This window comes from Sceloporus undulatus, chromosome 5 (genome assembly GCF_019175285.1).
Source record: "Sceloporus undulatus isolate JIND9_A2432 ecotype Alabama chromosome 5, SceUnd_v1.1, whole genome shotgun sequence".
Classification (NCBI taxonomy): domain Eukaryota; kingdom Metazoa; phylum Chordata; class Lepidosauria; order Squamata; family Phrynosomatidae; genus Sceloporus; species Sceloporus undulatus.
The window spans coordinates 11,882,034-11,905,398 of record NC_056526.1 but is presented as its reverse complement, the minus strand read 5'-3'; the positions used below and the strand labels follow the sequence as shown (position 1 = coordinate 11,905,398).

At 37.8% G+C, this 23,365-nt stretch overlaps 1 protein-coding gene across 29 annotated transcripts in view; it reads left to right on the top strand.

Moving 5' to 3' along the window:
* The window catches only part of C2CD5 (C2 calcium dependent domain containing 5), a 95,311-nt gene extending 76,075 nt beyond the window's left edge, over window positions 1-19,236 (top strand). For 20 of the 29 annotated variants that reach the window (XM_042470434.1, XM_042470445.1, XM_042470432.1 and 17 more), the window contains 9 exons: window positions 538-636; window positions 2,321-2,410; window positions 3,635-3,722; window positions 6,380-6,466; window positions 11,519-11,569; window positions 13,256-13,357; window positions 14,293-14,483; window positions 16,873-17,019; window positions 17,863-19,236. In XM_042470434.1, the coding sequence (XP_042326368.1) occupies window positions 538-636; window positions 2,321-2,410; window positions 3,635-3,722; window positions 6,380-6,466; window positions 11,519-11,569; window positions 13,256-13,357; window positions 14,293-14,483; window positions 16,873-17,019; window positions 17,863-17,991 (984 nt within the window). In that variant the 3' untranslated portion in view covers window positions 17,992-19,236. Of the gene's footprint in view, window positions 1-537; window positions 637-2,320; window positions 2,411-3,634; window positions 3,723-6,379; window positions 6,467-11,518; window positions 11,570-13,255; window positions 13,358-14,292; window positions 14,484-16,166; window positions 16,250-16,872; window positions 17,020-17,862 lie in introns of those variants that run through there. The other 9 variants (XM_042470441.1, XM_042470457.1, XM_042470459.1 and 6 more) reach the window with 4 other exon arrangements.
* The last annotated feature ends 4,129 nt before the right edge of the window (window positions 19,237-23,365 follow it).

Sequence of the window (23,365 nt, the reverse complement as noted above, 5' to 3'; positions counted from 1 at the left end):
TTCATCCAGAAGATATCCCAACTGGGTCTGTAGGATACTACTATCTATGTGTGTTCTTCCTCTACTGATCTGGTCTTCAGAGGCAGTGTAGTCTGAACAGACTAAACATCATATCCTCGGACAGACAAATTGTCATCCCACAGGGTCTTTCCTCAGTGTTCATCATTATTATAGCACCATATACAGCAGTGCTAATGATTTTCCCTCCTTCAGTTCATAGTTCTGTAGAGCCAGCTATATATTCTGAATTGAAAACTATATGACCAGTCTGCCCTCCTTCCCAAAGTATCTACTCTCACCTTAATATACAAATATATGACACAAATCTGTTTGCCTTGCAGTCACTGGGGTGCACTTTTTTTTAATAATACAGAATATTAAATAGTTATTAAGTACAATACACATGTTCTCTTTTGCATTAACGTATAAAACATTTTTCTTCATCTTATTACCATTTCTAGGTTAGAAATCTAGACTGTAGTAAAACTCTGTTTAAGCCTAAAAACAAGCATTTTGAAGTTATTCTTTTCCCCTCAGATGTTCACATCGGTGAGAGTCTCCCGTCTTACCAACATTGCCCTAACAAATCAAACACTCAACAAGACCTTTAATGATCTCTGTGAGAATTTGCTGAAGGTAAGAAGATGATTGCTGAAACAGTTTCTTTAAAAAAAAGTTAAAGAATCCATTTATGTGAGGTGTCTGTATCTTTTTCATGTTTCTCTTCATTTCTGTTTGTAGCAATTTGTGGACTAGATTATATAAAATGATATTAGAGGGGGAAATGGATACTGCCATGAACCAAGTGTTGTGCACCCGTTCCAACTTTAGATCCCAACATATGATATATAGATATTATATGTTATTCCTGTTTAAGTAAATCTGAATCTATCCATTCATATGTGGTATGTTCATAGACTCAGGTTGTCAGATTATGGGCATATGTTAGTATACATGATCAATTACAGTCCCCCTTCTGTTTTCATGGGGGATCTGTTCTGGACCCTCTCCCCCGGAAAATGGAAAACAGAGTCCAAGCCCTGTTGGCTTTAATGGAGGCACACTCCTGTGGGGGCGTGCAAACATGTGCCTTGGGGGCATGCCCCATTTTAACTCCTTCTGTTCATCCATCGTGGATAATCAAGGGGCACAGATCACAAGTCCACGAGAATGGAGAGAGGGCTGTAGTCATCTTTGGCAGCTGTAAATGTGGCAAAACAAACCATGCCCCTGCCCTTTTTTGTACTTAAAAATGCACTGGCTATTTCCCCCCAAAATGCAATCCATAAAACAGATGACAGTATACAAATCCAACAGTGGCTCAGCACCTCTGGCAGAGATGGATGATTTCTTATTCAGTTGAAGCACAGCAATAGATTCATTATGCGTAAAGATAATGTTTGACAACTACATCATAATTAGCAAGATTATGGGTTGATCCCTAAATGCTTTTTAAATTAGTTTTACTGTCTCCTTTAAGTAGAATTAAACTTCCTCTTTGATATTTATAATACCGCCATAACAGAGTTAGATCCAAACATTGTGTCAGAAGCAGTATACTAAAAATGACTCATGCACACATAATAAAATCATAGATAGTCTGCTCACACTGAAATAACTGAAGCAGTGGAATAGTGAAGTGGTGAATCTATTCCATGTTTTACCGTATTTCAGATAAATCTCTGTAAGATACTAAACCCAGTTCCTGAATATGCTCAGCATTGTGGTTTTTAGCACTGTGGAAGACCCTTTTAAGTAAGCCAAAACCTGCAAATAGGTTCACTGCTCCACTGACCTGAGAGGCTATAGCTACCACTGAGGTTAAGATAATGGCAGACTGCAAAGAAATGAAGTCCAGAACCTTAGAATCAGAGCTGGAAGAGACTGCAAGGGCCCATCCAGTCCAATTCCCTGCCATGTAAGAAGACAAAATCAAAGCATCCTGACAGATGGGCATCCAGCCTCTGTTTAAAAATCTCCAAAGAAGGAAGCTCCACCACAAACTGGGGCACCATGTTCCACTGTCAGAACAGTCCTTACCATCGGGAAGTTCTTCTAACATTTAGTGTGAATCTCTTTTCCTGTAGCTTGAATCCATTGCTCCATGTCCTAGTCTGTAGAGAAGTAGGAAACAAGCTTGCTCTGGCCTCAATGTGACTTCCCTTCAGATAATTTAGACTTGCCTATCATGTCACTCCTTAACCTTGTCTTCTATGTGATAAACATAACCCATCTCCCTGAGTCACACCTCCTATGGACCTTTTCCCACTTTAGAATATACACATAAATTATATATATATTGCTATTTTGTATTCAACAGAGCCTATATTTCAAACTTCGGTCTATGATTCCTTGTTGCCTGTGCCATGTGAATTTTACAGTTGCTCTTCCAGAGGATGAAATAATTCAGGTAGTCTCGTTCTTTTGTCTTTTTATGCTAAATCCAATTTAGACTAGACTAGATCCATTGAGCCAGTGGAACATGTGTAAATTTTGATTTACTAAATTTCCATTAAATCAGTCTAGTCTAGCTCAGGCTAAAAATTAGATATACATCTGTGAATTCTGTAGTCTTTCAAGTTATGCTGTCATGTGATCAGACTTTGGAAAAGTAAACTATTCAAACTAGACAAGTTTTCTGAAAGCTTCCTAGCTTCACAGTTTTGACTATGTTTTTTTAAAAGTTAGTCTACTTATTAAATAGAGATACGATTACGCTAAGGAGACTGATAAGATGTTGCCATTTACTATACAACAAAGTCCCAGAGATAGATTGTCTTGCTTAATTTGTGTCTTGCATATGCCAAACAGTGCCTATGTCCTTTGCCATTTCATTTTTAAATGAATTATTTGTGATCATTCTGTGAACACTTTAAAGCCATGTGAATTACAGGCATGCCTGCATCCTTGTTTGTTTATTAGTCTACCACCTAAAGTATGATGAAGTCATAGAATCATAGAGTTGGAAAGAGACCACAAGGGCCATCCAATCCAACCCCCCAAATCATGTTTTATTTTTAAAAAATGTTGTCTATTGGAATTGCTTTACTTCTTTTTAAATCTATTGTAGGAAGTGCTGGCAAAACCTACTGTGTTTACACACACACACACACACACACACACACACACACACACACACATATATTCTTGCATAAATATTTTCTCATATTCAGATTTTATCAGATTACTGTAACTATATAAGTCATCATTACCCCCAAAAGTAATTTATCTAATGTTCGTTCCTTAGCACAGAAACAAGTGTCTCTATTTCTAATCACTCTGCAATAAATTAACAACACTGTTTATGTTGAAAGATCACATTTCATGCCCCAAGAGAGGCAAGTTTAGTCATGACTAATATAAATCCCATTGATTTCATTGGGATAATTGTGTACCTAGTTTGGTCTGGTTACAACCAGATTGGGTTATGACAAGTCATTACTTGACAGACTTTTCTTTCATTTAATGTTAGCAAAAATGTCACTGGCAAATTTAAAAAAACAAGAAAAATGTTCATTGAGTAACTTGTGTGTGAACTGTGTGTGCACATCCTTATTGAGCAGGTTAGATTAATTTTGGATTTTTAAATAAATGTGAAAAATATAAGCGAAAACGTTTGTGTTTGTAATTATAGGTCACTGTCACTGCAGTTGCAATAACTTTTGACAAACACCAAGCTTTACAGACGGCCAAAATACCTGCAGAGAAAACAGTACAAAGAGGTAAACATATTAAAGAATGTGAAACAATCAACTTTGGCTAATAATGGGTACCATAATTGCAAATTGTGACTGTTGTCTTTGGATGCAGTTTTCTTTTCAGGAGTTCTAAAAGGGCATCACTAAGTGACATAAACATAGTTTCATAATTTAATATATTTCATCTTTTTTGTAAGTAGTTTTTATTCAGAAATAGATTTAATTTTTGCTAGTTCTTGCAGGCACTAAATGCATATGCAATGTGGATGTTTCAGAAGTCCCCGTGAAAGTCAAGTTATCACACATTTGTGTATCCTGCCTCCATGGATTCTAATTAAAGCTTGAAAAACTTACTTTTTAGATTACAGGTCTGAGAATGCTATTGTCAATAAAGATACTTTGGCTGGGGATTTTGGGAATTGTAAAAAAAAAAAGTAATTTCTCCATGTTTGGATTATAATCGTTCAATAATTCCATGGCTTAAAAACTGGTACTAAGTACATTCAGTCTTGGCTTATAGAAATTTTTCTAAAATTGATCTTGCTACCCAGCATCCATTTGGGAAATTCCAGGAACAGTTGATAAGGCTGTAATGTTACAAAATCAGAGAGTCTCACAGCAAGGCATGAAAACGACAACTTCACCCCCAGAGGTAGTATTATCCCCACCCCCCTGCAACAGTTGCACCTTAAATATGAGTTTCAGTTTATTTATCATTGCTAATGATCGTTCATAGACCTTGTCTCATAAGTCTCACAAAGCAGCATGCAATCCTTAATGTGCTCAAAATGATTACTGAAGAAAGTTCTTCTCTTTCCCCAAGGAAGTGGACATTGTCTCGTCTGAAGCAAGTGAACCCTAGGCAAATGGGATGTATTACAAAAAAGATTATTGGGAATTTAGAGAATTATACGGCGTGCCCACAGCATATGCAAACACACTATATGAAGCTTTAACCTTATGCGGAAGGCTAAGCCACCAGAAACAATGGTCAGGATGCACCAAATGCAGAAACGCTCCCTATTGAAACAAATGGGGTTTGAGCATACATGTTTTCCCCCATATGCCGGGAGGGGGTGGGTCCAGGCAGATCCCCTGCATATAGGGAGGGCCCACTGTACCAATAATAACAAACCTAGTACACATTGAGAGCAAAATACGTTCATAATGAATTCTGGTCAACAAAAATTGAAAAACATTGTGCAAAGTGATGGGAATGAGATATGCACTGGGAGTGTTAAATTGAAGCTAAATTCAGGATTAAAAGGGGGAAATCAGAGATGAAGATCAAAATTATCTATGTAGATACAGTTGACTTTTTACTTGAGCAAGGACTTCCCAGTTGGTGGTCAAAATAATATTATATAAGGTATTAAAAAAAGATAAATATATCAACAATTCAGAAATTCTATTTGTTGTCTTTGACAGTTAAGAAATCAGAATTAATCTTATCTAGCCTGAAAAGTGTTACATTTTAAGCTTTCTTGGTACATGTTAATTTTATAAGGATTTTGTAGGGATATAAGCCTAGATTTAGATACTCTTGCAGTTCCTTTCTTTTTAATACTATATAAATATGATCTGATTTGGCGGTTAGATAACTGCTGTGATATTGAAGCTTGTTGCTTCTAATTATCTGCCAAACACCACTGAAGAGGAGATTAGCATATGATTCAATAATGCTGTTTTTTAATAAACAAGAAATTCCTTCACTATATAGGATGAAACTAGGATTGTAACTGACCAAGTGATCTATGGTTTTTAATTTGTGTCAAAGTGCTTTCATTTCCTATAACTAGTTAACAAATAGTCAGAGACTGCTATGGTGCATAACTAAACAGATAGCACACATGGAGGATGTCCATAACAGCCATTCTTGTTCGTACATAAATATGTGTGTCCCATTTGAAGACTATTTAAGCCTGTGGCCATCCTCACATCTTCTGAAGGTGAATTAGATGCATTAATTCTAAGAAAAATGTTTTCCCAAAAATCGCTGCAATTATAATGAAGTTATCCTGAAATCATAATTCTGGTTTCTTAAGAGAACTGGGGAGGAGGGAAGGGGATTACAGCAAAGATATTCATTTAGCATGGTATTATCTAGAAGAAATTAGTTTTCTACGTCTACTTGTGCAGAACTGCATCAGGTTTTCTCTAAGCCTGGTGATTTCTTGAGCTGCACCTTCTTCCTCTTATTGGCTTGTGCCAGAGCCATATGTTATAGGAACTATTGGAACTTTCCAAATATGTTGAGGGAGGCAGGTGGAGTGTGTTAGGCTAATTGTGGAAGTGTGTGAAAACAAAGTAACTTCCAAGTTAACGTTCTTGGGTTATAATTTTAAAGATGGTATCCAGAACACAACACAACAGGATGTTCTCACTAAATCACTTAAAAGTTATTTACACAAGATTAGGATTGTGAGGGTCCCAGAGAATGATCAAGTTCAATATCTGCCCTTGAGACAAGTTCAGTGCCTGTCTTGTTCTGTTGCATGAAGTGGTTGTACTTGCTGTCAGTAGATGCAGTACTTTTAGAAAGATGCAGGTAGAACTACTTTGCTTTCTGCCAAGTTACAGCACCTTTTATTTAATATATAAAGAACTAAAAGCTTGTCTAAACTTGTTTTTAACAAGAAATTAACAGGTATACATGACTTTTTGTTTGTTGTCATTTCAAGCTTCTACAGACAATGAAGAGCAGCTACAATTTCCACTGGAGCTTTCTTCTGATCCTCATGCTCCTCAGCAATTCTCACCAGCTAAAGGTTGGTTAGCAAAAAAGAGTACAGTATATGTCTATCTTTATGTGTTCCATTCACTTGCTCTCTTATGGTAGATCAACCATCATCTCCACAGTGTAAGTGGTATGTCTACAAAGAGGGCTTTGTCATCCATCAGAGACCTAAGGAGGAACAAATAAACCTTTACCTGGATGGTCTCTTTATTAAAATAGCACAGTGTTGCTTAAAAGGGAGCAAATGGAAAGGAACAGTTTTTGCTTGTTTTATTGCTCTTCCAGTGCTGCTTTCAGTTGCCAAATAGCCACTACATTGTAGCTTAGAGGCAGCTGGGTTTTGGAAAAGGATGAGTTCATTCCTGAAAATACAACATATGGTCTCTGGGATTCTTGGAAAGAAGAACTGTAAATAAAAAGGTCTTTTCTCTATGAGAAGGAGTCAGAGGTGAAAATAATTATCCATTGCTACTTTATACTGTGATTGCAGTGAGACAAGATGATCGTTAGGCAAATTAATGCAAGGTAAGTCTTTTGGTGGCTGTTATCCCAGAAATCTGAAAATAGAAATTCAGACTTTTGGAAATTTGTCTTCATCTATCAGAATGAAAACATTTATTTTAGACCAAGTTTGACTATTGGAAGAATAGGGCAGTCTGTGACCACAGCTGGTCCTAGGCTTTCGTAATGTACATGGGCAGGATATTACAGTTTAACCGAAGCTCAGGACAGTCTCTTAGGATATTGTTTTTTCTTTTTTGCTGTTTTTTGCTGTTCAGACAGGGGCCCCAGTTCAGTATAGACATAACTGTAACCATTGAACTCAACATATTGTTGGACTCAATCTATGTTTAGTTTTATTCGGTGAAGCATATTTTCTCCCTCCTCTCCCTGCAATTTCATTTGGATTGTTGAAGAATGAAGTGATATGAGAGGCTTTCAACTGTTAATTCCTATGCAACAGAGAAGCTTTCCATTAGGAGTGCTTCTAACCAAAGTCCAAATCCTCATTACATATCTGATTCTGCTTTATTTAAAGATCCATAGGCTAAATCCAGTTGCTAGTCCCAACTAGAGTGACCCATTGAATCAATTTCTGAATGGTAAGTCTACACTTATACAAGTCAGTGGATCTACTCTAATTGGGATTTCTGGTTGCATTTAGCCCCTTGTCTCATTTAACTACTGAAATGCATACTGCCACCTCATCAGATATATGATGTGCTGTCCTCAGTTAAAACGTATATATTCTGAAACAAAGGTACATTTAAAGGTTGACGTCATCATGAAACTACAGAATTGGAACTTATCAATACATTCAAGACTGTCAAGTTAATATTTCATAGAGACAATCAATATGTGTCCCATATAGATGCTACTTAAGGCAGATTATGGAATCATTAATTACCTCGGTTGTAAATACCGTAGATGTTGTGCTTGTTTTGCATACATTTAAAGCTTAATTTAAGATCCCAGACTACCTTTTTATGCACATCCTTGTCAACTGAGGATAACACTTAATGTTTCTGATAGTGGATTCAAGTCTATAAAGTCAAATTCCATGAGAAATTTCTTACTTTAAAGTGAATACAAAGTCATGCTTTCTTTCTGCAGTATACTAACATAGCCATTTTTGTGACATTGCTTCTCTAGCATAGCTACTCTCTAGAAGTCTGCTGTTTTTCCTAACCCAGTGCTTTTTAGATATATTAGACCACAGTTCCAATAGCATGCTGAAGCTGATGCTGAAAGACCAGTTTAAGCTGGAGTAGTTTAAGATACTCTGAAGAAACTATGTGCCAAATCGCTCCTAACCAATTATGCTAACTTTTTACCAAATGAGGTGGTTGTGCAATTAGTGTCAAAAATATGCTTCTGTAAGAAAAACTCACACTACTACTCATTTCTGTGTGGTTCCACCCACTCAAATATTTGAGCATTGTATCCTTTGTCATAGCAGTCAGCTTCTGTTCAACAAGGAGAGAATTATTTTTTACTTCATTAACAATTTTCCACTTTTATTTTTCTACAAGTAGGAATCTTCTTGAATTCTTTTAGAGGGTAGTCTGTGCCCATGTTAGCAAATGACAAATAGCATGTTCAGTGTGGAAATACACAAGGCTATTATTCAAAGTTATTCCATCATGTTCATGTCTTCTAGATAGCAGGACTTTTAATTTCTAGCTGGCATTGTTGCTTTTGAAATGTCTGTAGGTGATTTGTGATTATACTTAATCTTCTATGTGAACTTCACTATTCATTTCAGTTGAGTTTCAGGCACAATAATTATTGATGAACCATTGAATTTCAGACACAGTAATTATTGATATGTATTATATTTTCAGTAAACATCTGCATGTTCCAGTGTAAATGGAATGGCACCAAAGGGCAAGCAGAATTTACAGATAAAATTTATGCCTGATCACATTCTTGTTTGGTTAGACCCCTTTCTAGTTCCAAATCAGTATCACACTACATTCCAATAACCCCCTCCATCATTAACTCACCTTAACTTAAGGCAATATATTTCTTCCAAACCTGAACACATCATTATCATACCAACAAGTTTTGCATTTCTCTTATTATCCACACCTACATCCTGCTCATTCATATCTTTATAACTATGAAGTTCGTAAGCACTTCACTCCACACATCTGATGAAGTAAACTTAAGTCTAGAAAAGCTTATGCTGCCAACTTCTTTCTCAGTCTCAAAGGTGCTACAAGAACCCTTTGTGTACTGAGCCAGACAAACACAGCTATGTCTTCAAATTCTACTTACATGGAGATAATAGTAAGTCTGTTTGTAGAATTAATTGATTGGAAAGAGCACCCCAGCTGTTGTTATCACCTTATGACATTACAAATGCCGATCTGGGAACTTTGGGGTTCTGCCACAGCTGATGTATCAGTAGCCTATCCCTCCCATCATGTTCATGCCTCAGCGAATTGGCTTAAGCATTCCCTGCATATGTTCTTTCAGACTCACACAGAAGTAAGAGGAGAGATGCTGAGCCTCTCCCCACTCCTAGTTTACAGCTTTGCATCAAACAATGACATTTGATGATTGCCAGTAATGCAGATTGTACAGGTACAACAGTGTGGTTAAATCATACTTTTCTTTGAGCAAGCATGACTTTTATCAGATTGCTTGAATTACAGTCCATTGATCTTTCACTAAAAGCAAGCAAGTTCTTTGAAAACAAGTGGTTTGTGATAACATTGTGCTGCAATAATCCCAAAGGGCTCAACACCAGATTGTCTTGAGTAGACCAGAATTCAGATAATAGGGGGAGTCAGTTGTTAGACTGCCAGCATCCAAAGATGATAATCAACCTTAAATATAAATGAGTGTTGTAGAATTGCAGCTTCCACAGTGATCAGTACAGTAATATGAAATAGATCTGATGAAAGCATAATTTACCTTAATATCTGTAAACTATATAATAATCTATTCTATTAAATAAAATGGGCTTCCACTTGTACCTACAAGTTTGCTTTTATGATGCCTATTGCAAGATCAGCACCTTGGAGAGCACAGTAAGACTGAGTTTGGCTGTTCGTTTCCAATGTGTACAAACTGTGTGTTGCACATAAGAATCAGCTGAGGGCTGAAAGTTGGGTAGAGCCCTGTGATATACTTTCCTGCTTTTGGGGACTTATGTGAGTTGGAACACATTTGTAGAGTGCCAAGTTGAGGACATTTGCTCTATTCAGTAATGTACATTCTCCATGAGAATACATTATTATTATTATTATTATTATTATTATTATTATTATTATCTGTACATTAGAGGCCATGCTCTGCATAGAGTTGGTATCTCTGGATCACAATTCATATAGACTCAGATATGCCATCTATATACACTGTATGCTATACAGATTCCCAGTTAGAATATTGTGCCATGTTTGTGTAGGCCCTATACAAATCCTGCACCTCAACTGGGTGAGACAAGAAAGAATGTGAGTTTCAACACCATATGTAAAAACAAAACCTGCCTACAGCTAAAATTAGGTATTTAGGGCTTTGTTTGGGCTCCCTTTTGTTACAGTGCTATTAGGCAAAGTTGTGGCATAGATTTGTGCTGTAAAAAGGGTACACCTTTGAGAATTTAGAATCACCAAACTATAGATTGTCTGCTTGAACCATGTGACATAGAAGAAAATGGATTCTCATTCTAGAAATATATTTAGGGACAGCAAAGGAAGGAGGGAATGCTGCTTCTGTGCTTGAAGGCTTGTGTGTCACATTCCTGACTGAATAGGGACAGGCTACTGACAACATGAGGCTTCAGTTAGAACCTAATTGCAAAGCACCACTTTGTTGTTCATATGTGTCTTGGACTTTGAAAGAAAATTAGTGACTTCAGTTGCATAGACCAGAGAATATTTGGACCATTGAGGTTTGTGCAAGTATTTTGCAAAATCTTTAGTTTGGCCTTAGTTGGTGATTTTACAGTCTGTGTGCACCTGAGTTTGGTGTGTTATTCTGCAAATTTGTTGTATTATTCTATAATGTTTTTTGTTCCATAATTAGTTATTCATCATTTCTATACTAAATCCTTTGGCCTCTCAGTCACTTAACTATTGCAATAACATTAGTCTCCCCTTATGGTTTGTTAATCATCAATGCCACTTGCTGCCCAGATGTTATATATGCATATATCCCCTATATGGTTGTAAAGAATGAATGTAGATGCTTCATAGATTACTTGCTTCTTCCTTTAATAGTTTTAGTGTAGAATTAGAAATGTTGTTGCTAAATAGGGTGTCAGAAACTGACTTTCTAAGCTCTATCTTTACATCAAAAGGATAGAGGTGCATACCGATAGATATGAAATTTTATATGGGATACTCAAAGATGCTTTCCCAAGCAATTTTGACTGTAGTACAGGATTTACTGCATTATCTTGTGGTTAATAGGTTGTACAACATAGGTGGGTGATTTGAAAGCCAGAAGAATGCAACAGCAAGATTTGTCTCTACTAGATGACTCACTGGACAATGACATTAAGATAACAATTTGTGTCAATATAGCTAATGTTACCTATGTCACATCAGTGGAATTCATTTTGTCTTATTAGAGGACCTGGAGAATGCAAGTTCCCACACAGGTATACCAGCTGCCCAAAGAGGTGAGTTTCCTTAATTGAGCTATAAGCCAGAACAGGGGATGCATTCCTGGGTCATTTGGGGGTACACTTGGGATGTAACCCTAATCTTTCAGGAAATATGTACCAGTTACCTTGGGAGGCATGCTCTGATGTGGCTTATTGAAATCTGAACATGTTCATCCAATATATTTACATACACTGAGTGTAGTTAGAAATTGTAACAAAAGGGAATCTTACATTGTGGCTCTCTTTTCTAGAACAGTAAGCCAACCCTTCAGTTTTGACTGTGACAGTGACCATTTTTTAAAAAAATGGCTTCAGTAACATGGACAAAGATTGGTACACAGTGTATTTATGTATACCTACTCCCTTCTTAAAAGGGGAGATCCTAAGATTTTAAACTAAATATTTAAACACAAATCTTACTGGAGCTTGAAACAACTACTGTTCCTGTGCTCTGATGAGCTGGCCCAGTAAACACAGGTGCACACGCTGAAGGTGGTGGTGCAAGACGTACATGATGGAGGCTCCCAACCTGGCATTAGAGCTCTTGCCTTATGGGTACCACTGATGGGTACTTTAACCCATCAGTGGCAAAGACTAGAGTATGTGTGCCAGAAATCAGTTAGTTAATTAGAAAATTCATATCATGTCCTTAAATATGAGTGCTGTCAGGGAGGCTCCATTACATCCTAAGGACTGTTGAAATAATATGGACATTTCTGTATTTGTGCATCCTGGTGCCAGGTTTTATTTTATTTTATTTTTATTTTAAAATATAAATGATTTTTAATTGAATGGTAACAGCACTGAATGACTGCATCCCTACAAGATATTTCACTTCTCCAGGCTTGATCCCAGATCAATCCAATACATGATATATTTTAAAACAGAACCCATGGTAGCATTGATCTAATAGGGCACTTAACATTTTCTGAGGAGACTGCTATGTATGGACTGAGCAAGGATCACATAGAGTGGGAGGAGGAGGTCATCTGTGGCTTTTCTTCCAGTAGCCCTGGGAACATAACTATTGCTAAACAATTATATCTAAAAACATTCTGAGGGTCACAGTTATAACTCTTAACATAGAGGGTTCAGTTATAGAGGGCTTACATGTGGAACCCAAGTAACACACAGTTAGTAAGGCCCTCACTTGTGAAGACTGCAGAATTTTGTGTAGTGAACAGTTTGTATGATCTTGATTCTTTGCCATCCCCACTGGTGACCCTATATCATGGGTAGGCAAAGGGTAGACTTGGGGACACACACAGCCCTTCATGCCTCTAGACATGTTGTGGTTATCATTTTCCTAGCCAAAACCAAAGCAGGTGAATTATCTCCCCAGAAACCTCCAGGAGCACCAATTCATTTTAGATAGATTACAGCTGTTCTATTCAAGCCTCTCTTATTACAGAGAGTTGCAAAGTATTCCCATGTCTGCAAACAGACATCTGAATTCACTAGTGTTCATAGCATAAAATCTACACATTTTTCCAGTGGTGAATTTCCAGATATGCATAATTCCTACCCCACCAGGTATGTCCAATCTGAAGGGCAGAGTACTGAGGTCCAGTTTCCATTGAAAGGCAGTTACTCTTGGACACAAATAATTGGTTCACCAAAAGGAGAGCTACAATGGGCAAAGGGGCATCATCCATATTTTTCCTTTGTTTTTTTCTTTTGTTTTTCTGTCTGTGTTTCCAGCAACGTCAGTTGATTACAGTTCCTTTGCAGACAGATGCAACAGCTGGATAGAATTCATTAAACTGAAAGCTCAGACCATAAGGCGTGGATCAATTAAGACAAGTAGGCCGCCATTTCTACCACATTCTGATCATTGGAAGCATAGTTCTGATCTCTCAGTGGCAATGGGTGGAGCTTTCTACCCAGTAGTGGCATTGCAAAATCAGTGTCCGAGTGTGAAAGCTGCAGACACACAGCGTCTGTTCCTTTAAAAAAACTAAAAAAAATTAATGCTGGGCCAATTTTGGAGTATACTGTTCCATGCTCCAAAGGTAAATTGTAATTAAATATATAGGGGATAAATAGGCTTGTAAAATTGTACAACAAAAAGTATACATACACAGCGTGGCAGAAAGTGTATGTATACATCAAATGATCTAACACGTAATATGCAAGGATCACCTGCATGACCTCCGTGGCAGTAATCACTGAATTAGAAAGTGGTGAGTTGTTAATTTTTGTTCAGATAGTTGGATATCCTGCAGGTATGACTGTTTTTTGCTTTATTTACTCAAGATGGTGATTTATCTGGAAGCTATCCACTGAAGAATTTCCCCCAAATTTCCACAATGCTGGACTGGAGAAACCATGTCAACTTTCACACTCTTCCCTGTAGACTTTTGTCGTTCCCTCTAGCAAATTTTTTTTTATCAAATTGTGACACCTTTCCCAACCACCACCCCCTGCCTTTCCCACTCCTATGTTTCCACTTTATAACTGATCATTTGTATGTGCAGCTGCTGGCCTTAATGTTTTCTTTTGCAGGAATGCTACTCTTCTTCCAAAACAAATCCCATTCAAGCTTTTTGTCTCTTGTTTGCATGTGCTGCATGATTATTTCCTTTCTTTGGCTGAGCATCACAGGCAGCTGAATGTTGTCACCAAGCTATGTGGAAACCATGCAGAAGGGTTACTCTGTTGGAGCTACTAACATATTAGTCAATTTGAGTAATTTTTTCCTTGCCCTCTTTCTTTCTTTCTTTTTCTGCCATGTGTAGCTGTATCAATTGACAAGCCAAGTCCCTTTACAGAAGGACAATCCCGTAACCGCTCTGGCCCATCAGGCATTAATTCCATTGTGCCAGTTGTTAAGATGACACCACTTTCTTTTATACCTGGAGCAAAAATAACTAAATACCTTGGAATAATCAATATGTTTTTTATACGAGAAACCACTTCTTTGCGTGAGGTAAGCTATACACCAAGGTTTGTATTTCTGTCTTGGGTAACAGCAGTGATTTCGGGGGGGGGGGGTAGTTCTGTGAAACTGGTCCAGAAATTAACAATAAAAAGATAATTTAAGAGTTTAATTATTGGAGCAGATACCTTTTGGGTTCAGTGATACAGGTCAAGGAACAAAAAAGAGTTCATATTTTTAGTCTCTGTGAATCATACAAATGGGTTTTCCTGCACCTGTGCAGAGACACTCAGAAACTTCTAGAATCGCTAGGGAGAACTTTTTAACCTCTGCCCATCACATATATTCCCCTAGCATTCCTGCTAGTTTATCTCAGTTCCTTTTTGTCATCCCATCTTTTACTGCCATAACTTTTAAAAGGATATTAAACTATGTAAAACTTGCCACATACATTTTTTTATAAGTAGTTATGCTCTTTTTATGGTTTCAAGCACAGTCCGTGATGTGATTTTCTTTAATATAATGGTTCCATTAACATGTTGTTGAGGTCTGGTAGACCATAGTTAAATGGAAGAGTCTGAAATACAGTATGTTCAAGTACTTGGGAATCAGACATCCACTAAATGGTGATACTTTATTAAACAGAATAGCTATTTAATATTGACACAGCAATTTGTTTAATTTTTTAAAATTCTTAAGAAAATTATAGCCGAAAATTGTGAGAATGGTGACTAATTAGGATGCAGTTATTAACCCCCAGTAGGCTTGCTTAGTTAAAACTGCCCACTTTGAAAGGATCTGCCTATCTGGATTTGTTCTACTGAGGAAAGAAAGTGGTTTAAAAGTGTAGGGGACACCACCAAGAACAACAACAAAATCTTGTTTAATAGCCAATAACCTAATAGACTGTTGGACTCCTAGAAGTTTCTCAGTGCCTAATTGAGAAGAACCAAGGATGAAAAAGCCAGTGTGGCATAGTGGTTTGAGTGTTGAACTGAAGCTCTAGAGACCAAGGTTCGATTCCCTGCTTGGTCATGAAATCCATCTTGGCCAAATAACATGCTCGCAGCCTCAGGAGAAGGCCATGGCAAACTTCTTCTGAACAAATCTTGCCAAGAAAACCCCATGATAGCTTCGTCTTAGGGTCGCCATAAGTCAGAAACAACTTGAAGGCGTACAACAACATATGGAAGTGGTCATAGGCCAAAAGAATAAAAGTCTCTGAAAGTAGGCAGGCACACCTTGAATTTTGTGTGGAAGACAGCCGATAAATGCGGCATTCTAAACTAATAGGTGTCATAGCTTCCTTTTAGCTAATTGAATTCTCAGTCCCAACAGATCAAGGCAGCATGCATAGCCAGTGATCAGAAAAAGTGGAGTTATAATCTAACAGCTGGAACACTACAAGTTTCTCATCCATGTTAAATAAAACCCCATGCAGGGATTCAGAATCTGAGTATAGTAAGCATGTGAAGAGGGGGAATTACTCCCTCCACTGCAAGTACAATTGGAGGGAGATTTTCTCAAGGGGAGATGTTCTCTCCATTCAGGATTTTTATGCAGTTTTGAATGCTGGGAACATTCCTCTTCTGAAAGTTATCCTCCACATGCAATGAATAACAGAACTGATGGAATGGGTGGGGTTTGTATATTTCTTGTCTACTCAGGTTTACTATACTCAAATTCTGAACACCTGTGTAGAGCTTAAGCTGTACTAAGCAACTCTCTTTTCAGCAGATTAGCCTTGATCCTGAGGTCGTTTTTCAAATTCTCCAGCAGAGCTGTATTGTAGACTTTTTCTCCAAACAGATCTTAAGGTATAGTATTACAAGGAAGCCATGACAACAAAAGTTTTTGAACACTAAGCAGGGGAGTCCTGCAGTCTGTCCATTCATTGTATGGTTTTGAATACGGTTTGTGGGTTGTCATTGCTTGTGTTGCTAATAAATCAGGCTTCATTTGTTTGGAGGCTGAATTAGTAGCGCTCAGACTACATATAAATCTCCAAACAATACTTTAGAGAACATTTGGTAACATAAATGTCACTCTTCTGTGGAAGCAACCAGTGTTTAGCTTTCACAAATTTAGTATCCATTGGTAACTTAATGCTAACTAAAATGCTAAATCGGTTTTCCAGCACTGTGGAAGACTCCCACCCCCATTGTGGCCGCTCTTTTTTGTCCTTTGTTAGCCATAAAAAACTCAGAACAAAAATCTGTGCTCTCAAAGTGATTAATAGTTCCATAATTTAGTGCTTTAATGTTATTTGTTATGTGTTATTTTTATTCTTCATTGGTTGCAATTTGATATGAGTTACTAATGTACAAAACCAATAAATTAATTTTTTAAAGAATAGTTTTGAAACTAAAGAATAGTGAGTTTACCACTAAATCTCTTGGTGTGTTTTCTTCTTCTTCTTTTTCTTCTTTTTTATTTACAGGAAGGAGGTGTGAGTGGCTTTCTGCATGCTTTCATCGCTGAAGTGTTTGCAATGGTCAGAGCTCATGTGGCTGCCCTGGGAGGAAATGCCGTTGTATCATATATCATGAAACAATGTGTTTTTATGGAGAACCCAAATAAAAATCAGGTAAATGCTGCTTGGAGGAACATGGCTTGTTTTGTACATAATGAATCTGGACTGGGAGAAGTATGCTACATTAGCAGTTATTTTTAGCATTCTAATGAAGTTTTCCATGCTAATCAAGCCCCAACTAATAAGAAGCTCTGAGAAGCAAAGCATTCCTGAACCAGACTACTGATCACTTGAGAGTGTTCTAAAAACAAAAGGAACAGTCTCTTCCCTCTGTGAATTTGCCAAATAGATACACAGGTGCACTTGGGAAGTGAGCCATTCCTTAGCACACTGTGACACTGCAGTTGTTTAGCTTGTCAAATTTGTGCACCTGGTAGATGCCTAAGGGTTATACCTCTACTATTTTGCACTGCAAAAAGACAAAACCACTTAAATTTGACACAAAGCTATACATCTCATCTCAGTTAGGCACAAAAGCAGGGGGAAGATTCCTTAAGACCAGTGGTCCCAAGTCTCTTGCAGTAAGCGAGTGTGCACTTACTGTACTTTGCTAGACAAACTTTTTGAATACTGTGTACAGTTTTGGACTCCTATGTTCAAAAAGATGTGGGTTCAAAAAAATAAAATCCCCAAAAGGGTAAGAGTAGAAGTGTCCTAAAGGCTGAACATTTACAAAAATACAGAAATAATGGTAAGGGGATAGAAAAATCTTTGTGCCCTCTCTTTTGCCACGCGGCTTCAGTGTAAGCTGAAAGCTGCATATAGTGCGCCTACGTATGGCGCAGGTGCACTATACTTCATACATTTAAAGTTCTGTGTGAATTATAAGAACATTGGTGTTTTGTTTTTTAAAAAGAAATACCATGTGTATAAGAGGAAGTTTCTTTGTTGTTGCAGGCACAGTGCCTAATAAATGTAAGTGGAGATGCAGTAATCTTCATACGTGAAGCTGAATTAGAAGGGGCACCAGTTCAACCTTCCACTGCCAACTCTCAGCCCACAAGTACAAGAGAGATTACAACATGAAGACAAAGAGTGTCTTTAATTGTATGTCACAGTCCCTTCGGATTGTAGGAGAGCAAGGCTTTGATTTGTTTCTTAATCAGCAACACTGTGTATCAAGGACAGGTATATCTTAAGACATTCAGTAAATATTATCCATCTTATGAATAAAAGCTATAGAACCATCTAACAAGTCCTATGCACATGAAAGATCTATCTGAAGAAAGAGTTGTAAATAACAGACATTCCTCAGACCTAAAGTCATCAGGATATTGCCCTGCATTTCCCAGGAATAAAATAGGATAAAATCAAACTTGGAAATACTGTTAAGAGACAAATGTTGCTAATTCTGAGCCGGGGAAGAGAAGGCTTTGTAACGCAACTGGAATATGACTGAAAATATACATCTCACACCTTCTTGACCAAGGAAGAGCTGGTTTCACCAGTATTGCCAAATATATGACATGAACTGGACAATCTGGAAATAACTGCATGCTAGAATATTTTTTTTTCATGTTTGTGAACTATTGAATATTTTTCTATTGTACATTTTTTGTTTTAAATTGTTGAATACCATTATGGTAAAAAAAAAAAACTGGTTCAGACATATTGCCATTAAATGTTTTTGTAACAACAGTGATAAGAGCTTGCTGTCCAGAGTCAGTGAAACCCACTTGCATGTCAAAAATGAAATCAGGGCTTTATATTCATATATAGTTATAGAGACCACCCACCCACAACTGATGCTAAATATGGTACTTAGAAAGGTAAGGATTACTGTGGTATATAGAAATAAGTCATTTTTCAGACACATGTGGATGATTTTGATAAAAGATTAGAGAATGGAAATCTAAGAAATGACTGATAATGGATGCAATCCCACACAGTTCTGCACATGGGAAGGAGACACATGTATATACAGCCAAAGATGTTTAGAAAGTTGTCGCAGCTGCAGGTGCCTAGTGGAAGAGGAGAAACAATTTCCCATTAAATAATGGCTTGCCTCTTCAACTGGGGACCAGCTGCTGCAGGAAAGCTTTTCAGATGCTTCTAGATGTCCATCATCTTTCACTCATAGCGCAGCCAAAATGTTTTGATGGCCTCCAGTATGGAACTTGAAGAAAATACATAAACTTGAATGTAAATAGATGTTTTGCTGGATCTAGGTACAGAAATTATATATTATTTGTCCAGTTCAGAGATTCCATTGTAAATGAGGATGATGAAAATCACATTCCTATTTGCATAATAAACTATCTTTATTTAAAAGTCCCTGTTTTGCTGTTTTGGGAATGCGTTATGGGATGCGTAAAATGGCTTTTAGGTTGTGGTATATGTATTTTTCTTTCTTTGGCCTTGTACTGCATTTTTGAATCCTGACATTTCTCAAGAGATTTAAGGGTGGTTTGGGGTTTTTTATTGTTATGTCTTGTTGTTTTAAAGCTTCCTAATATAATAAATGCAGGGATATAACTAGTACTTCGCAGTCCATCAGTACAGAATATTTTGTTATCTTTTGGGAACTTAATATAGTTTCCATAGCCCAGACAGTCGTAACTGGTTTGTACTTTATTCTCCTTTTGAAATTTAGATCTTAAGTGAAAGGGGCAGATAGCTCCCACATCATCTTAGATCAGTGGTTCTCTACCTTTGATCATCCAGGTGTTTTGGACTTTCCAGAGCCCTCAGCTAGCATGGCCAGTGGTCAGGGATTTGGGGAAATGAAGTCATCCTAAGGCCTGTTGGAACTGAGATCTGCTTCTTACTGAGAGCCAACAAAAATAGTTTTGCAGACTTTGTCCTACCATTTGCCTTATCATTAGCTCAAACAATAGGATGAAGTCTGCAAAGTTATCTTGGTATTTTTAAGTAATTACTTTTTGTTTATCAAAGTGACATCAAAAGGTAGGAAATAGCTGGATAACTGGAAGTTTTTTTTTTCATTTTAGTAATGTGGAAACAGTTTACATTCCAAGGGAGTATGTTCCACTGCTCTTACTGTCAAGAAGTTCCTCTTACGGTTGAAGTGGATACTCTTTTCCTATAGTTTGCATCCATTGCTCCATGTCCTAATCTCTGGAGCAGTAGAAAACAAGCTTGCTCCATCCTCAACACAACATACCTTCAAATATTTAAACAGGGCTATCATATCACCTCTTAACCTTCTCCAGGCTAAACATCCCCAGCTCCCTAAGTCACTCCTCATAGGGGATGGTTTCCAGAAGGGCACACATTCCCAACTCCTGTTTTAGTGCTGCTTGAAATAAAATAACTCTTCCTGTCCTGTGTTCAGTATCCATGGAAGATTGGGTGCAGCATCCAGGAGGCAATGAAAAGACATTTAATGAATAAATGAATGGTTTTCAATCATAATTGAGAGGAGAAGACATTACAAAGCGATTTTTGATGTAGGAATAGGGATATCTACCATATAACCAAAAACAATTACAGTACTGTATTATAACTGTATTTGCACATATGCAAACACCATGCTAAACACAACTTCATAGCAGCAAGAAATATAAGTGCTTAAAACAAGTCAATACCTTTGTTAAGGAATATGCTGTGTGTTCAACCTTTAACTGTATATGAGGAGGGGAAATTAATTCAGGGTTCAAGCGGTACACTCCAAAGAGCTTAATAAACTTTTTTTAAAAACCCACAAGGCATTGGTCAAGGCTTGAGGGAAGAATATTTAGTTATTTTGATTACTTGTAGTTTGGCTTTGTTGCATTAAGGCTCCGGATATTCCACACGGTTCGTTTTAAAATAAGAATGTGAAGCCTATTTTAAGTGCACAGCACTTGATTTAAAGTCTCCTTGAACACAATGCTTCTATCTTAAAAGTCCCAATGGGATGTGCTTGCATCCAGTAAAATGACATCTATAAAAATCAACATCAGCTTAATTGGAACCAGCTTTTAAATTAAAAGTAGGAAAATTACAGCTTTGTAGAAGAATTCTGCTTATGTATGGGGCAAATAGAGGGTTAGACAGTGGAATGGGCAGATTCTGATTAGATGGGAGCTGAGGGGGAAGGAGCCTCCAACCTGTGGCTCAGAATATAATGTATGGAAGCTGCATCACCAGGCCTTGGCCCCATGGGATCAATCAGAAATGTGTAGGCGCCAGGTGAGTCATGAAGAGCAATGGCCACAACACTATTCACAACCCACTATGCCACCCACAAGCTAGAGGATATGACCCAGTTTTATCTAAATGGTTATTTCTTATTGCACAGAATTCAGTAATCACACAGTCTTGTATGGCCAGTCCTAAACTTGACTGGTTGCTTGACTGTTAGGAGGCAATGAATCCACTCTGGGTTTAAATTCAAACTTCTAAGGATCTTTCCAAGGTTCTGAATTTTGGGGAGCTCCTTTAAACTCTGGACTGAAACCCAGAGCTGCTTTACCATGTTGATACAGATGTCAACAAGCCACTACTGAGGCTGCTGACATCATGAAGGCAGAGCCTAGAACTTTGGTGACCACTCTAGGATAGCTCCTTGATGAGTGGCACAAATGTTATTCCCAGTAACTTATAGTCTTGGGGTCCTGGCCAGCCAACCAAGCCTATCTCATTCCAACATGTGTGTGCGTGTGCATGTGTCTTCAAGATACTGTTGACTTATGGTCACCCTATGAATTTCCAAGCGTTTTCTTAGGCAAAGAATACTCCAAGGTGTTTTTGACAGTTCCTTCCTCTGAAATAGAGCCTACAGTGCCTGATATTCATTGTTAGTCTCCCATCCAAGTACTTACCAAGGCTAACCCTGCTTCTCCCTCCTTCCGCTAATTATCATGGGTTAAAAGATACAAACTTGGGCTAGATGTTGTGGGCAGTCTTAAGATGAAGACTGCTGAATGAATGTGTTTAGCCTCTACTAGGTGCTCTAATTGTAAGACCAACCTGCTTTGTTGTCTAGGTCTGTCCCTAGTTTTAATCAAATCACATGACCCTAAAATGAATTGGTTGTCCCAACTAGAGTAGATTCAATGCATCAATGGGAACATGGTAGGTCAACACATGTAAATTCTGATGACTTAATAGCTCTACTTTAGTTGAGACTCACAATTGGATTCATGCTGCAGGTTCTGCACAAACAGCAGAAATAAGGAGAAGCATGTCAGTCTTTATATTTGCAGAGTCAGAGATTAGTCACTTTGGTTGTTCCAAATAATGGACTTGCCCAGCTGTGGATTTGGAGTGAATGTATATTAAAAAGCAGCATAAAAACAGTGAGTACAACTACTGTTATTATCACGTATATGTATAAAATATGATTGTGAACATAAAATGTCTTGTCCCTAACTATAAGAGTCTGCTGCAAAGAGGTATCTCCTTTGTGTGATTCAGCTGACAGCCTTAGGTGACCGTCTCAGTTTTTAAGGCCAGAACTAGGTTGCCAAAACAGAGCAGTTAGCAACCATTCCAGTGAACTATAATTCATCACGAGCCCTTTATCAGACCTTTGCCTGTCCTTCTGGCCATCCAGGTGTGTTGATACAAATAGCAGGTAGTCTTGGTTTTTTGCCCACATACATGTTTCTTGTACAACAAAATTAGCATCCTTCCCAAATTGCTCACACCTATGAAAATATATGTTGGGTCTTGTGTAGAAATTTGATGGTGTTTGTTTTCTTGGTAGACATACGTTGCCTGTTAAGCTTTTACACTACCATCTGGTCTAATTAATGCCTTGTGAAAGTTGCCTTTTCTAAACATAAACAGTGCCCTGAAATGAACGTTAGAGATGTGCTTTTAGGGAGACAGAACAACGTGTTGTCGGGTGATTTTAGGTTCCCCAGTTTGATGCTTTAGCCCTGAAATCTAGGTGATCTCTCAGGACATCCAAATATATACAGGAGAGAGCTAGTCAGGCTGGGTACTTTCCATGTTCTACACTATTGGTCAGCTAGGAAGTCAGCCCCAAAGTATAGCATTTTACAAGTTTGAAGAATGGAAGAAACTGAAACAATGTTCCCTGTACTGAGAATGGGCTTGGATTATAAATTCTAACAGGATGTGACCAAGATGTTTTTGCTGCCTGAGGTCCTGCAAGCGAAGGTACATGGTACACCACCATGGCCAAATTATTTTGGAACCTCAGAACAGCTTTTCTTTCTTCTCTGTGGAAGTGCCGTAACATCAAGCAAAATGACTTAAGAATTTACTGCCTTTTATGGCATTCAGGACAGCCATCTGAGGCGATGCCCTAATGGTAGGGACAGCCATGGCTTTAACTGAGGAAGGAAGATGACTGCTTTTAAGAGCCTATCTGTGAGAAATTAAGCTTTGGGGCCAAGTGATGTCCAAGAGCAATTTCAGTGATGATGATTTTGCACAAACAGTCAAAATGCGAGGTCAGCTAGTGGTGCAGGATGGCTGCATTACA